General features: G+C 47.8%; 1 protein-coding gene and 1 pseudogene across 1 annotated transcript; both read left to right on the top strand.

Moving 5' to 3' along the window:
- Positions 1–379: 379 nt before the first annotated feature.
- Positions 380–4838, top strand: LOC126491149 (amiloride-sensitive amine oxidase [copper-containing]-like). The gene is made up of 4 exons (XM_050126588.1): positions 380–2114; positions 2845–3118; positions 3430–3562; positions 4482–4838. The coding sequence occupies exons 1-4, from the start codon at positions 557–559 to the stop codon at positions 4674–4676; spliced, it is 2160 nt and encodes a 719-aa protein (XP_049982545.1). The 5' UTR covers positions 380–556; the 3' UTR covers positions 4677–4838.
- An 8691-nt stretch (positions 4839–13529) lies between these two features.
- LOC126491171 (amiloride-sensitive amine oxidase [copper-containing]-like) lies at positions 13530–14732 on the top strand (annotated as a pseudogene).
- Positions 14733–15328: the final 596 nt, after the last annotated feature.

Genomic DNA, 15328 nt, shown 5'->3' with positions numbered 1-15328 from the left:
TATAAAATGTTTCCTTGTGGTTTTTTAAACGTTATTATCATTCCATTCCACCTATATTTCTCTCTTGTATCACCACCCCCTTCCTGTACTATAAACATTTAACCTAAATTTCAGCATACAGCCCCCTAAATGATCATTTGTTGGATCAGGAAGGGAATTTCACTATCACTACAGCCCTCTGAGCCACTAAAACACAGGCCATTAGTAACCCTTGAGGACAAGCTTTGGGCTGCTGTGACTCACGGTGCATCCTGCAGAAGAATGTTCCCCACTGTTATAACATCATAAAAAGTGGGGAGGGGGAAACAATGGGAGATGTCCAGATAAGAAAGAATATAAGAGATTTTCAGACGATGGAGGAAATAGCGGATGCACACAGGGGCCTGAACAGCACTGTGAACTGTGAGCCAGGACTCAGAGACCCCAACACCCGCTTCAGCTGGGTAAGGGAGGAAGCACAGTTGGGGGACGGGGCTTAGAGACAGTAAGCTCTGAGTGCTGGGGTAGAGAGAGAAACACCCACGTTCTCTCCTCTCTTCTTCTGAGTTCCCGAGCCATGGGGCTGGCACAAAGGAGCTTGCCACTGGGCTGCATGGCCATCGTCTTGGTTCTAGAGATGGCCATGGCAGAGAACCCTATCTGGATGCTGAATGACAAGGCCCAGGTGTTTGCAGACCTGAGCACCCAGGAGATAGAAGCTGTGCACGACTTCCTGATGAGCAGGCCGGAGCTGGAGCTGCAGCCATCGGGCACACAGGCCTTAGACAAGAACTCTGTGTTCCTCATTGAAGCGCTGCTGCCCAAGAAGAAGGATGTCCTAGAGTTTCTAGATGAAGGAACAAAACTTCCAGTGCGGGAAGCCCGTGTCGTCATTTTCTTCAGTGCCCAAGAGAACCCCAATGTCACCGAGTTTGCTGTGGGGCCCCTGCCACAGCCCATCTACTTGAGAGAGCTGTCCCCTAGGCCAGCAAAACATCGATCCTGGGCATCTAGACCCATGTCCAAAGTAGAGGAAAGCCTTCTCTACCGCAAAATCAAGAATGCCACCACACCCTTAGAGAAATTTTTCCTGGACACCACCGGCTTCTCATTAGAGGACTGCAATGGGCATTGCCTGACCTTCACCCATGTGGCCCCCCACAGTGTGGAGTCTAGACATCGGGCCACCTGGTTTCTCTTGCAGCGCATTGTGAAAAACCGACTGCAGCCGACGGGGTTGGAGATCCTTGTGGATCACGGGAGCACAGACATCCAGGACTGGAGAGTAACACAGGTCTGGTATAATGACAAGCTCTATAGCAGCCCAGAGGAACTGGCTCAGAAATACACAGATGGAGAAGTAGACACAGTGGTTCTCAAGGACCCACTGCCTGAGAACACAGAGCAGCCACAGATCTTTAACAAGCCTAGTGGGGAATTCCAACTGCCCCTCAGCAAGTCTGGCCCCCATGTGAGAAAAGGCGATGGTCCCAGCTACAGCCTAGAGGGCAACACTGTGACCTACAAAGGCTGGAGCTTCTCTTTCCAGCTTCGACCCTCTTCTGGGCTGCAGCTATTGAATGTGCGCTTCAGGAATGAGCCTATAGCCTATGAGGTCAGCGTGCAGACAGCTATGGCTGTGCATAGAGAAAGCACACCTGCAGGAGATCTGAACAAGACCATGGATCTAGGCTGGAGCATGGGCAGTGTGACTCATGAATTAGTCCCTGGCATCAACTGCCCAGAGACAGCCACCTTCCTAGACGCCATCCACTACTATGACAGTGATGGACCTGTCCGTTATCCACGAGCCCTTTGCATCTTTGAGATCCCCACAGGGGTGCCTGTTGGGCCCATCTTTAACTCTGACTTTCCAGGCAAAATCAACTTCTTTTCAGATGTAATGGGACACAAGCTGGTGCTACGGGCAACCTCAGCCATCTACAATTTTGATTACATCTGGGACTTCATCTTCTATACTAACGGCATGATCTTTGCCAAGATGCATGCCACAGGCTATAGCCACACCACCATATACACCCCTGAGGGGTTGGGCAAAGCTCATCTGCTAACTCACCAACTTGTCAACAGTCACACTCACCTTGTGCACTACCGTGTTGACCTGGATGTGGCAGGTAAGACTTGAAATCAGACCTTCCCTATCACCCAGTTGCTTCCCATGATGAAATATTATGCATATTTGAGAAATAGTGGCTGTGAATTGTGCCCTAGTGTTATCCAGAATATTAGGTGTGCATATGCTTTGCGTCTGAATTCAGGGGTGCAGAGCAGAGGGGAAGAAGAAGTGCAATGGGAGAGAGGAATGGAATGCTATTGCCTAGCCCTCTAAGATGGTCTATAGTGCCATCAGGGGGTGCTTTGTGTATTTCCTGGGTATATAATGTCACCACAGAGGTCATGCCTGTGATGCTTGACATCAAAGCCAACAACAGAACAAGGCCACCAGGATCCGATGGGTATCCGTTATCCATGAATTCCACTTGTCCTTATGGCCCAGAATATATACATTGCCAGTTCTCAGGCCTTCATTAACACAGGCTATCTCTTCTCCAGGGTTGAAACCATGGCAAGCAGGCTATATCACAGCTCGCCTGAAAACAGCCTGAGGCACACTGAAAGTCTCGCCACAGCTGTCAGGGCTGAGCCCTGAACTGTCCTTCAGCTCCTCTGCTTTGGGGTTCGCTTAGTTTCGTTGTTCACTCTGCTAGCCCAGCTGCTGCTCCAGAACCGCTTCTTGCTGGCAGCTGGCTGCGGATGTGGTCTATGTTGGAGATCCAGGGATGGGAGGGAGGAAGCGTCCAAGCTAAGATGGTTCTCAACCTCCTCCTCCCGTCTTGGTTTCAGGCACCAACAACAGCTTCCACACACAGCAGACCAGGCAGAAAAACACCACCAGCCGACACCACCTGGTCCAAGGCACATCACTGAATATGCAGTACTCCCAGGAGCGCCAGGCCACCTTCCCCTTTGGACAGACTCTGCCTCCATTCCTGCTCTTTAGCAGCCCCAAAAAGGATGTCTTGGGACGCAGGCGCGGCTACCGCCTACAGATCTACTCCACATCTCAGCAGAAGCTGAGCCCTGAATCCCAGGAGGACTTAGCTTTTACCTGGGCCAGGTAAGGAGTCCAGGGAAGGGGGGGGGGCTCCTTCCTGACGGTGAATGTTTCTCTGTGCTTCTGTTCTCCAGGCTCTGAGCCACAAGTAGGTCTGGGTGTGTGTCCTCATGAACTTGGGGTGGGAAGGGAGGTGCTCATGGGGATCTTGACCCTTGGATGGCTTTGGGCACTCTTGCAAAGCCCCGGGAGATGACCGCACATTGTGAGGAAGCACTAACTTCTGTGTCTGAAGCTCTGAGAATGTCCTGAGCCCTAGTTGAGTCTCAGAGGGAGCCCCAGTGCTCAGAGCCACCCGGCTTCTCAATCTTCAGGTACTCCTTGGCAGTGACCAAATATTGGGAGTCTGAACGGTGCAGCACCAGCATCTACAATCAGAACCACCCCTGGGATCCCCCCGTGGTCTTTGAGGATTTCCTTCAGAATGATGAGCGTATTGAAGACCAGGTACTGGACTAGTCCTTCCCCTCCTCTGGCCTTGTTACTACCCTCTAACTGGACCTGTTGCTGGTCCTAGGAGTGTGGCTTGCAGGTGGAGGGCAAGCTCAGCGGTCATGAAAGATGAGCCAGCCTCTTTTCTTTTCTTTTTTTATGAGCCAATCTCAGTCCCAAGTTTATTTTTTGTTTGTTTTTTTATTGATTTTTATTGAGCTCTACATTTTTCTCTGCTCCCCTCCCTGCCTCTCCCCTCCCCCCTTCAACCCTCTTCCAAGGTCCCCATGCTCCTAATTTACTCAGGAGATCTTGTCTTTTTCTGCTTTCTACTTCCCATGTAGAGAGCCAGCCTCTTTTCAATGAGGCTGAGGCTATCTGAAGGAATTTTGTAGACACATTTTAAAATGACCATGTCCTACTACAAAAAAAAAAAAAAAAAAAAAAACCATAGACTCAACTAAACTGGAATCATAGGGGCTGACAAATCAAACAGCCAATCAGAGAGCTTGCATGTGGCTGATGTACACCCTCTGCACACATGATACAGCTGTGTCTTTTTATGGGGCTCCTAACAGTAGAGATGGAGGTTGTCTCTAACTCTGTTACCTGCTTTGGGAACCCTTTTCCTCCTACTGGGTTGCCTCGTTCAGCTTCAGTAGGAGAGGAGGTGCCAGTCTTACTGAAACTTGATATGCCATGGCTAGCTGATATACATGGGAGGCCTGCCCTTTTCTGAATAGAAAGGAAGAGAGAGTGGATGGGTGGGAAAGAGAGGAGGTTGGAGGAAAGGATTGGGGGGAGGAAGGGAGAGAGGGAGGGGAAACTGTGATCAGGCTGGTAATAATAAAAATAAATTTTTTAAAAAAATGACCCAGTCCTTCCAGGGTCCACAGTACCTCCTTGCCCACAAAAGCCTTTTTCTCTCCCTCAGGACTTGGTGGCCTGGGTGACAGTGGGATTCTCTCATGAGCCCCATTCTGAAAGTGTCCCCAGGATGGCCGCAGCTAGGAGCTTTGTAGGCTTCTCGCTCCAGCCTTTCAACTTCTTCTATACCGCTGGAAGACACCTAGATACAACTGCCAAAGATACATCAAACACTAAGCCGCTGGGGACAAGGTCTGCCTGACGCCTCCTTCTTCAGCCTCAGTGGGACCTACAACCCTGTATCAAGAGTCCAGCCTCAGCTCCAGCTCAACAGTCCCAGAGCCCCCACAAGGACGCTCAATAAACCTTTGGCATTTGACCCTTCTGTGTTGCTTCTAGAACTGTAGAGGATGTGGGCCATTTACTCAGATATGCGGGCATGGGCTCCATATATCTAACCTACAGTATGCCTAAAAGACCTCCACGGCCAGGACAAAGATACTGGATTTCTCTATCTGATGGGTTTTTCAGTATCTGAGACTTTCCTGTCTCTCTTAGGGCAACTTTATGGGAATTGCCCCACCTCAAAACTGGGCATGCAGGAGAAAGCTGTGAAGGGGAAATCTACAAGATTACCAGCATCTCACTCTGTTGCTGTTGTTTTAGCATCTAAAGTTTTGCCCCCAAGATCCTTTTATCAACAAACAAACAAACGTGTGTGTGCTGATTCACAGTAGAACTGTCTGCAGCAAGCAAAGTCTGTAGACAACGGACTCTGCACCTGCAGAACAGAACAGTTCAATCAACTAAGGCACAGCCCCGCTGTGGCACCAGATGACAGGGAATGTGTATCAGCCAGGACTATAAGGAAACACCTACAGGGTTTGCTTCATAGCAGAAGAAAATGGCAGACAATCATGCACACAGTGTGCCAGCTTCTGTGTATGAGTAGGAGGAAACTAAGAACCCCGTACAGGAATCAAAGGTGAAAGGTATATCGCTGCCTTCAAACAGTTGAAGGGAACAAGGAAACAGAATTTTTCCCAAGTGCCTTTGTCAGGAACACAGTCTTTAACAACCCCAGAGCTGGAGCTAGACTGATAGCTTAGTTCTTGCCCTACAGGTATGAGAAGCTGCAGTCAGATGTCCAACGTCCTCAGAAGAGGAGGGAAGCATGGTGGCCCATGTCCTTTTCTGCAGCAACAGAGACAGGCAAATCCTTAGAGTTCCCTGGCCAGCCAGTCTAGCAGAATCAGTGAGCTCCAGGTTCAGTGAGAGACCCTGCCTCAAAATGAAGAGGAGAAAATCAGGTAACAGACTTTATTCACCACAAAGCCACACACAGGAGCATGGGCACGCACACAGGCATGTAAAGATACACTCAAGAGGAGGAAGAGTCGGCTGTGGTGGTACATGCCTTCAATTTCAGCAGAAAAACAAAGGCAGATCTCCATGAGTTCAAGGCCAGCCTGGTCTGCATAACAAGTTTTAGGCCAGCCAGTGCTATACAGTGAAATCCTGACTCAAACAGAGAGAGGGAGAGAAAGGGGGAAGTATGTAAGTGGGGATGGAATAAAGAGCTCCTACGCCAGGAACATGTTACTCAGGGCAGGAGGACATTGTTTAGAGCAACCCAGAGAACTGAAGAGATAGATGTGGACCGTTCTCACCTGTGGTTGTGAGCAGAGGAAAACAAGGACAAACAGATAGAGAAGCCTACATTGTCCTCAACACTATGACTCCAGTGCTTTCTGGAGCTGCCACTCATAACATGTCTCAGAGCCTTCACAAAGGCGGTCCTTCCTGTTGTGATTTACCAGGATTTGAACCCAGGGCTGCTTGACCCGAGTCTGAAATTGAATGTCTGTACCAATTTCAAAATGCATCCCTCTCAAAGGTAAATTGTGTCCTTGAAAGGTAGTTCTGCTTGCAGTACAGCCTTCTGGACCACCAGGAGAGAGCACTTAGTGGTGCTTGGGGACCAAGCTTTGGGCAGCTGTGCTCAAGCCGTGCCCCTGGCCAAAGTATATTCCCTCACTAAGATAACACCAACCAAGGGGAAAGTGGGGGTTTATCTACACAAGAGATGCACAGGTGAAGGAGGAAATCGATAGAAATTGGCCAGCACTGTGAACTGTGAGCAGAGACCCAGAGGCTCCAGCTGAGGCTGCAGCTAGATGCAGAGGAGAAGCTGAGATGTGGGGGAATGTTTAGGCCTAGCAGCAAGGCTCTGGGAGGTGCTGGCTCAGAGATGGATGTACCTGTGTCACCGTGGGGGTGATGTGAAGGAGCTTGGCGCTGGGTGTGTGAAGCCTTGGTGCTATGCATGGCCATTCAGGTAGAGCTTGAATTTCAAACCACAGGTGTCCTGGGGCCTGAGCACTGATGGGTGGAGGTTGGCGCACACCTCCCTGATGGATACAAAGGATCTGGAGCTGCAGCCATCTGAGATAATAACTTCAGCTCAGAACTCTGCTCCTTGTTGAGATGATTCTGCCTGAAAAGAAAGCTGTGCTGAACTTTGTCCATGAAGAAAACCATCTCCTGGTGTGGCATTCCATATCATCATCACTGATGCCCTGGAGCACTCCAGTGTCATCAAGTTTGCTGTGTAGATTACCGTGTAATCTACACTACAACAATTTCCCCTGAGTCAGGGGGATGGCTGTGAGTGTTGAGTTTCAAGACCCATCTCTTAAGCAAAATATAGCCTCTTCTACAAAACCTCAGAGGGCCAACAAGCTCATGTTGGTTTGCTTTTCTTGAGGCTCCAAGCTTCTTACTACAAAAACGTTATGGCCAGTGTGTGTCATTCACCAGCATGTGTCATTCCACCAGTGTGGCCCTCCCATGGTGTAGAGTTCACCAGAGCCATTGCAGATTTATCATACAGCAATATGGGACGATGTCATCATGCACCCCAACACAGACCAGTCCCACTTCCCTCACTACAGCCTAGAGGGCAACAGTGTGTTGTATGGAGGCTGGAGTGCCTCCTTCCAGCTGAGGTCCTCTTCTGGGCTGCAAACCTTTAAGATGAGCTTAGAGGTGAATGTGTCACTTACAAGGTCAGTATGCAAGAGGCTATGGTATTTATAAAAGACATCACAGCTGTGTATATTCAGACACACTACATGAACATAGGCTGAGGCCTGGGCATGTTACTATGAGTTACTTCCTGCCATTGACTGAACCATGGCCACATTCCTAGATGGTGTACACAAGATGCTGGATTTCTCTGTCAGATAGGCTTTTCAATGTCTGAGGTTTCCAGCTCCCTCTCGTACAGGGGGATTGGCCCACCTCCATGGTGAGCACATAGAAAGAGGCTGAAATGGGAAGTCTAATAAAGTCACCAATGTCTTCACCTGGACATTGTTCCAGCATCTAAGGTTTACCCCAAAGATCTCTTTTTAAACACATCTTTAAAAATGTTTATATATGCTGAATCACTGTGGTGCTGTCTGTAGCCATGAAAGTCTGGTAACAATAGACTTTCCATCTGTATCGGGGAACAGGTCAATACAGTAGAGCATAGCTGCACCCGGTCCCAGGTGATAGAAAAAAAACTGCATGAGTGATGACAGTGGGAAACCCTGCAGACTGGTGGGAAACCCTGAAGACTAGTGGAAAACCCTGCAGACTGTGGGAAACCCTGCAGACTGTGGGAAACCCTGCAGGATATAGTGAGTGGGAGAAGAAGACGGCAGAGAACAACATGCATCTTATGCTAACTCTGGGGAAAGAACGGGAGGATACTGAAGATCCAGGTTATAGGAGTGGACATCGGAAGGTGTTGAGATGCCCTCAAAAAGCTGGAAGGCAAGGAAACTGATTACTCTCCTTAGAAACAAGCCTTGAAGAACTGGGACAAAGGTCCAGTTGGAAAAGGTGTGAGGTCTTGAGTTCAGTTCCCAGCACAAGTAAAACTGAGCACAGAATGACGTCATTTGAAGCTGACTCTAGGACTGGTAAACACTAGCTTTCCAGCCATGATGTACATGCGTGGGGCTTGGTGGTACTTGTGAGTAGGGACAGTCATGTGACAGAGCAGAGCTCTCAGGGGCATCTGATGGCAGGGAAAGAGGGTCAGCAAGTGGAGCAGTCGTGGTGTGCGGGGAGCAGGAATAAAGACACAGAGGCCAGGAGGAGAAGGAAGAGAAGAGACCAGAAAGAGGTGGCAGATGGCCTCTCCAGATCACTCTGGAGAGATGGAGAAGGTCCCTATGAAGAGGTGGGCTAAAAGGAGTAGGCCTGCTTCCTATCTTCAGCTGGGAGGGTCACTTACTGCCAAGTTCTGCCTTGGCCTCTATGTCGCCTCTGTCATTTGTCCCCCAGCTACCTCCTCATAACATCCTGCTCCCATTACCTCACATCTCCTCTCTCCTGCATCTCCTTCCTTCCCAGCGTGGGGAAAGGGTATTTGTGGATAAGAGATTGTAAAGCAGGAGGACACCAGTCATGAGGGACATGAAGACACAAGAAATATATACTGCCCACTGCAGGATTATAGGTATGCCCTCTAGAAGACAAACTATCAGTACATGACCCGGATACAACTTCAGAGAGGGAGGAACAGGGAAAGTTTGGAAGAGCTGGGGGCAGGTGGGAGCACTCTGGCACTTCCGTGGCAGGTGCTTGTCACACACCTTTGTCATGATCCTCTGGATGCACAGCAAACAGGAACCCTGGTATCCAATATGGATTCTTGGTGGAAAGGGATGTTGTGGCACATGGACCAGTGGGTGGATGCTGGTAGCCGGGGAGATATAAGTCCAGGAAGAGAACAGGCAGTGCTCCGTACTTCCTGTTCAATTTGGGTACGAACTTGAAACACCCCTTAAACCAAGACTGCAAATGAAGTCTAGGTCTGTGTGATACTGGGACGATCAGCACACCGCTTGGAAAGAAGAGGAGCTCACGTGGACCCTCCCATCCTAGAGGGTTTATATAGCTATAAAACACTGGTGGACGGAAAGAGACTGTTTCACAGGGGTGCTGCCTTGGGAAGATTGTTTATGTTCACATATACAGACCCTGAGCCAAGCTTAAGCAAACACACTCATGAAACTCATTGGGTCAGAAAGAAAGAGAGACATGAAAATAGTTGGTGTGCTGGTTGGGAAGAGAAAGGGGATTGGCAGGAGAGGAAAGGGGACAACACAGGTGAACATGATTAAAACACATATATACCCATATGAAAATATGTTCTATTATGTATAATCAATATACCAATAAAAATCATTTCTAATCTAGAGGCAGGATAGTTGGTTCATTTGTGTAAGTGCTGGTCTTGCAATAACTAGGACTTGTTCTCCATCCTCAGAATCAAAAAAAAAAAAAAAAGCAGGGTTTAGTAGCATACACTTGTAATCCCAGAACTGAGAGACAGGCGAATCTGTGGCACATCCGGGCCAGCCCACTGGCATACTGGTCTAGTTCTGGGACAATAAGAGACTCAAAGTCATAAAAGAAAAAATCCAGGTGTGGTGGCCCACACCTGTAATTCCAGGACTAGGAGGTGTAGGCAGCAGGATTAGAAATTCAAGGTCATCATCAGCTACATGATCAGTTGGATTCTGGTTAAATTAAAGCCTATTTCAAGCAAAAGAAGAGGAAGGGGAGCAGGAGGAGGAGGAAGAAGAAGAAGAGTAATAGGAGAAGAACCAGAATGGTGGGTGGCCACCTGAAGAACAACCCTGCAGTGGCATTTCATTTGTATTTTAATAAAGTTTGTCTGCGAATCAGAAAAGTAAAACAGCCACACTGGCTAGCCTTACAGACCAGGCCATGGTGACACGCACCTTTAATCCCAGTAGCCACACTAGTTTGCCATGGAAACCAAGGGGTAGTGGTGCACGCCCTTAATCCCAGACCTAGAGAGGACTATAAAATGGGAGGAGACAGCTCTCAGTCTCATTCTGAAATTCCAGGAGGCAAGATCACCATTTCAGACTGAGGGAGAGGTAAGAGCCACTCTGTTTGCTTTTCAGACCTTCAGGTTGAACCCCAATTTCTTTCTCTGGGCTTTTATTATCTGTGCTTCGTTTCACACTTAGTTTTCTTCTGAAATTCACACCCAATGTGTGTAGAAGCAACATGTCTTAGCAAATGCACACTAACACACACAAAATGAAGTCCACTTTGCTTATCTAAAAAAAAAAGCAGACTTCTAAAGGTGGAAAGATGATTCAGATGTTGATAGCATTTGCTGCTCTTACAGAGGACCCAGGTTTGGTTTCCATTAGTCACATGAAAGCTTACAGTTGTCTATATCTCCAGTTCCAGGGTAGCCAATGCCCTCTTCAGATTTCCATGGTAAACTTAGATGCTATGTACATACAAACCCTCAAGCATACACATGCACTGGCAAAATAAAGTAAATCTTTTACATTGTTTTTCAAAATTAAATGCTAAAATCAGAGCTGAGCTCATACCCTGCTCTGCCTATGCTATATCAACTCACCCACCTCTATCAGACTGGATGCTTAAACCATAATGAATTGTGGGTCACAGGCCTTGCCCCCCAACTCCAAAAGAGGAGAAGTTTCCAACCGAGGGAAGCCAACTTTGACCTTAGCAGCAGGGATATATAAACTTGGTGTAAAGAGCCAAATGAAAAAAAGCTTCCTGTACAGAGGAAGCCAACAGGAAAATTGGGCCTTTTTTGAGCACTGTGTTGTGTTCCCTATACTGTGAGCAGGGCTTGTGACATAGAAACACACATTTTCTAACAGGAGCCGTGGTGTCAACGATGCTCAGGCTCTGTGCACAGCTCCCCCTCATGTCCCTGATGGGTGCCTACTCTTCCCTTTGCCTATGTCCCGCTCTACAACTGGGTTTTAACTGAAATGCACCCAAGTCCTCACCCTCGCGGAAACTGCTGACTGCACCTGGCTCCCTGGCATAGGCCCAGTAACACAGACCCCTGAGGCCCCTCACTTGAGCCTCTGTTGCCAGCTTTCTCTCCCAGAGGCTTAGGAGCTGGGTTATAGATGTACCAGGTGGGAATGGGCACGCCAAGATCACATTTTCTCTGTATGTTGATCAGTTGTGGATGTCTGTAACAGCTACCATCTGTTTCACCAGGAAGCTTCTTGGATGGGGGTGAGAGCTGTATTTATCCAAGAGCTGTTGAAGGAGCTGTGGGCTGCATTCCTGCTGCCCAGCTCCCGGCCACCTGGCTAGCTTATGCCCCAAAATAACAACGCACAAATTGTATTCTTTTAAACACTGCTTTGCCCATTAGTTCTAGCCTTTTAATGGCTAATTCTCAAAATCTTGCCTAACCCATATTTAGTAATCTGTGTAGCACCAGTCTTACCAGGAAAGATTCAGCATGTCTAACCTGGCGGGTGGCTGCATTGCGTCTGCCCTGAAGAGGATTGTGTGTCTGCCTCACTTCCTCTTCCTCCCAGCATTCTGTTCTGTTTACTCCACCTACCTAATTTTCTGTCCTATCAGAGCCTAGGCAGTTTCTTTATTTAACCAATGACTTTCCTCCATCAATGAGCAAAAGGGTAAGTTCTTAGAATATAGTTAGAAATTATGTTGATTTAGGAAAATAACAGTAATAAGTTCTCCATTAGGGTCTATGACCTCAAATCCATGGGTAGTTGGTGAGGTATACAATACCAAGCATGAATTACCTTCTATTGTGGGAACCTTAAGTCCAATTAGATAGTTATTGGTTACTCCAAGATAAAAATGCCACTATTGCACCATCAGGCATATCTTGACAGGCTGGTCACTATGGGTGATACATAGACTCTATAGCTGGGTAGGACTTTAGATTGCTTTTCTTCGGTGGCAGCTGGAATCACACCTTTTGGCACTGTGAGAACTAGTCCTCAGGTGTGGGTCCATTCCAGCTCGATTCCTCCAACTCCTGTGTCCAAAGTATGAGTGTATTCATCACTAGGTTCTGACCTTCAGGTTATAGGAGACAACCAGGAGCAATGGCAGTCCGTATATTATTTTGGGAGTCTCTTTGACCACTCTGACAACAATTTGAAGGATGGTATTCCATGTGTCTTGGTTTGGTTTCTATTGCTGTGATAAATGCCATAACCAAAGCCAACTTGGAAAGGAAAGATTTATTTCACCTTACAATTTCCAGCTCCCCATGGAGGAAAGTCAGGGCAGGAACATGGAGGCAGAAGCTGAAACAGAGGCCATGGAAGAATGCTGCTTCCTGGTTTGCTCAGACTACTCTCTTACACAGCCATGGCCATCTGTCTACAGGTTGCACCATCCCTGTAAGCTGAGCCCTCTGACATTACCCATTAATAAAGAAAATGCCCTATAGACTTGCCTACAGGAAATTTGATGGAGGCATTTTTCTCAACTGAGATTCCTCTTTCCGCATAGCTCTAGCTTATGTCAAATTGACAAAAAAAAAAAAAAAAAAAAAAAAAAAAAAAAAAAAAAAAAAAAAAAAAAAAAAAAAAAAAAACAGGTAGCACACTGTCCCTACACTAGAATTTTTGTTCATGTGATATTATTATTGGGGAAGCAATATCACCTCAGGTGACATAACCCCATTTATATACTATATAATATCTATATAAAATATAACATAATATATAAAGTATAGTTTCAATAACCATATAAAATATTTCCCTTTTCAAACATCCTTATGTCTCCTTCATTCTTCTGTATTACTCTCCCTTCTTATACTTCAAACATTAGCCTGAATTTCAGCATGCCTTGCCATAAAAGGTAATTTGCTGCATTAGAAAGGAATTTTGCTGTCTCTAAAGTCCTGAGCCCCACTAGGACAGAATCAGTTGGGCTAGCCTTGGGTTACTATTACTCATGGTACCCCTACATCATGAAAGTTTTCCAGTTGTTAGAAAACTAAAAAGGGAGGAAGCAAAGGGAGATGTCCAGATAAGAAAGAATATAAGAGATTTTCAGACGATGGAGGAAATAGCGGATGCACACAGGGGCCTGAACAGCACTGTGAACTGTGAGCCAGGACTCAGAGACCCCAACGCCCGCTTCAGCTGGGTAAGGGAGGAAGCACAGTTGGGGGACGGGGCTTAGAGACAGTGAGCTCTGAGTGCTGGGGTAGAGAGAGAAATACCCACGTTCTCTCCTCTCTTCTTCTGAGTTCCCGAGCCATGGGGCTGGCACAAAGGAGCTTGCCACTGGGCTGCATGGCCATCGTCTTGGTTCTAGAGATGGCCATGGCAGAGAACCCTATCTGGATGCTGAATGACAAGGCCCAGGTGTTTGCAGACCTGAGCACCCAGGAGATAGAAGCTGTGCACGACTTCCTGATGAGCAGGCCGGAGCTGGAGCTGCAGCCATCGGGCACACAGGCCTTAGACAAGAACTCTGTGTTCTTCATTGAAGAGCTGCTGCCCAAGAAGAAGGATGTTCTAGAGTTTCTGGGTGAAGGAACAAGATGTTCTGAGCAAGAAGCCCATGTTGTCAGATTCACTGGGCCCAGGAGAGCCCTAATGTCATTGACTTTGCTCTAGGGCCCCTGCCACAGTCCTTCTGCATAAAAGAACTGTCCCCCAGGCCAGTGAAGCAAGAATATTGGGCACACACAGACCCATGTTCAAAGCTGAGTATAGTCTCCCTAGCACGGAATCAAGGAGGTCACCACAGCCTTGCTTCCATTCATATTTGACACCACCAACTTCTCACTAGAGGACTGCACTGGGTAGTGCCTGACTTTCTCCCCGGTGGCCCCCCACAGTGTGGAGTCTAAATGTCGGGCCACCTGGTTTCTCTTGCAGCACATTGTGAACGACCACCTACTGCAGTCCGTGGGGTTCGAGAGCCATATGGATCACGGGAGCACAGATGTCCAGGACTGGAGAGTGGAGTAGCTCTGGTATAATGACAAGCTCTACAACAGCCCAGAGGAACTGGCTCAGAAATATACAGATGGAGAAGTGGACATGGTGGCCCTTAAGGACCCACTGTCCAAGAGCTCAGAGAAGCCGTGAATTTTTAACAAGCTTGGTGGAGAATTCCCAAGGCTCCTCAACAAGTCTGGCCCCATGTGGGGCAAGGCAATGGTCCCTGATACAGTCTAGTAGACAACACTAGGATCTACCAAGGCTGGAGCTGCTCTCCTTGGGAATGAGCATATGGCCTCCGAGGTCAGTGTTCAAGAGGCTATGGCTGTGCATAGTGAAGACACACCTGCAGGAGATCTGAACAAGACCACAGACGCGTGCAGGGGCCTGGGAAGTGTTACCTGTGAGTTAGCTTCCCTGCCATCGACTGTCCCAAGACAGCCACCTTCCTAGAGTCCACCCACTACTATGACACTGGTAGCCTTGTCCATTATCCATAGTTCATCTTCATCTTTGAGAAGGCCATAAGGGTACCTGCTAAGCCCATTTTTAACACCAACTTTACAGGCAAATTCAGCTCATATGAGGAACTGAATGGACACATTTCGTACACTGAAGACAACTTTAGTAGTCTACAATTTTTATTACATCTGGGATTTCATTTTGTGCACTAATGTCATGATCAAAATGCAACACCTCCAGCTAAGTGCACACCACCCCATACACCAGCATGTACAATCAGAACCACCCCTGGGGATCCCCCATGGTCTGTGAGGATTTCCTTCAGAACGATGAGAGGATTGAAGACTGGGTACCAGACAGGCCCCTTTCTTCTCTCCTCTAGACTCATCATTACCCTCTAACTTAACCTGTCCCCGGTCTTAGGAGTATGGCCTGTGTGTGTAGGGCAAGTTCATAGGTTGTTAAAGATAAGCCAACCTCTTTTCAATGGGGCTGAGGTCACCTGGAGTAATTTGCAGACATAACTAACAATGTCCCAGCCATAGTGTCCTCTGTCGTCAGAACTTCCTTGCCCACTAAAGCCCTTGTTTGTCTCATAGGATTTGGAGGCCTGACTGACAGTGGGCTTCTTCCT

This window comes from Alexandromys fortis, unplaced genomic scaffold (assembly GCF_014885135.2).
Source record: "Alexandromys fortis isolate MF-2015 unplaced genomic scaffold, M_Fortis_MF-2015_v1.1 scaffold_245, whole genome shotgun sequence".
NCBI classification, from domain to species: Eukaryota; Metazoa; Chordata; class Mammalia; order Rodentia; family Cricetidae; genus Alexandromys; species Alexandromys fortis.
The sequence above is the reverse complement of the archived record's forward strand: the minus strand, read 5'-3'. Positions and strand labels throughout refer to the sequence as shown.

Coding starts and splice junctions, on each gene's coding strand:
- LOC126491149 (XM_050126588.1), top strand. CDS start 557: ATGGGGCTGGCACAAAGGAGCTTGCCACTGGGCTGCATGGCCATCGTC. Junction 2,115..2,844: donor TGTTGACCTGGATGTGGCAG/GTAAGACTTGAA, acceptor TCTTGGTTTCAG/GCACCAACAACAGCTTCCAC. Junction 3,563..4,481: donor ATGAGCGTATTGAAGACCAG/GTACTGGACTAG, acceptor TCTCTCCCTCAG/GACTTGGTGGCCTGGGTGAC.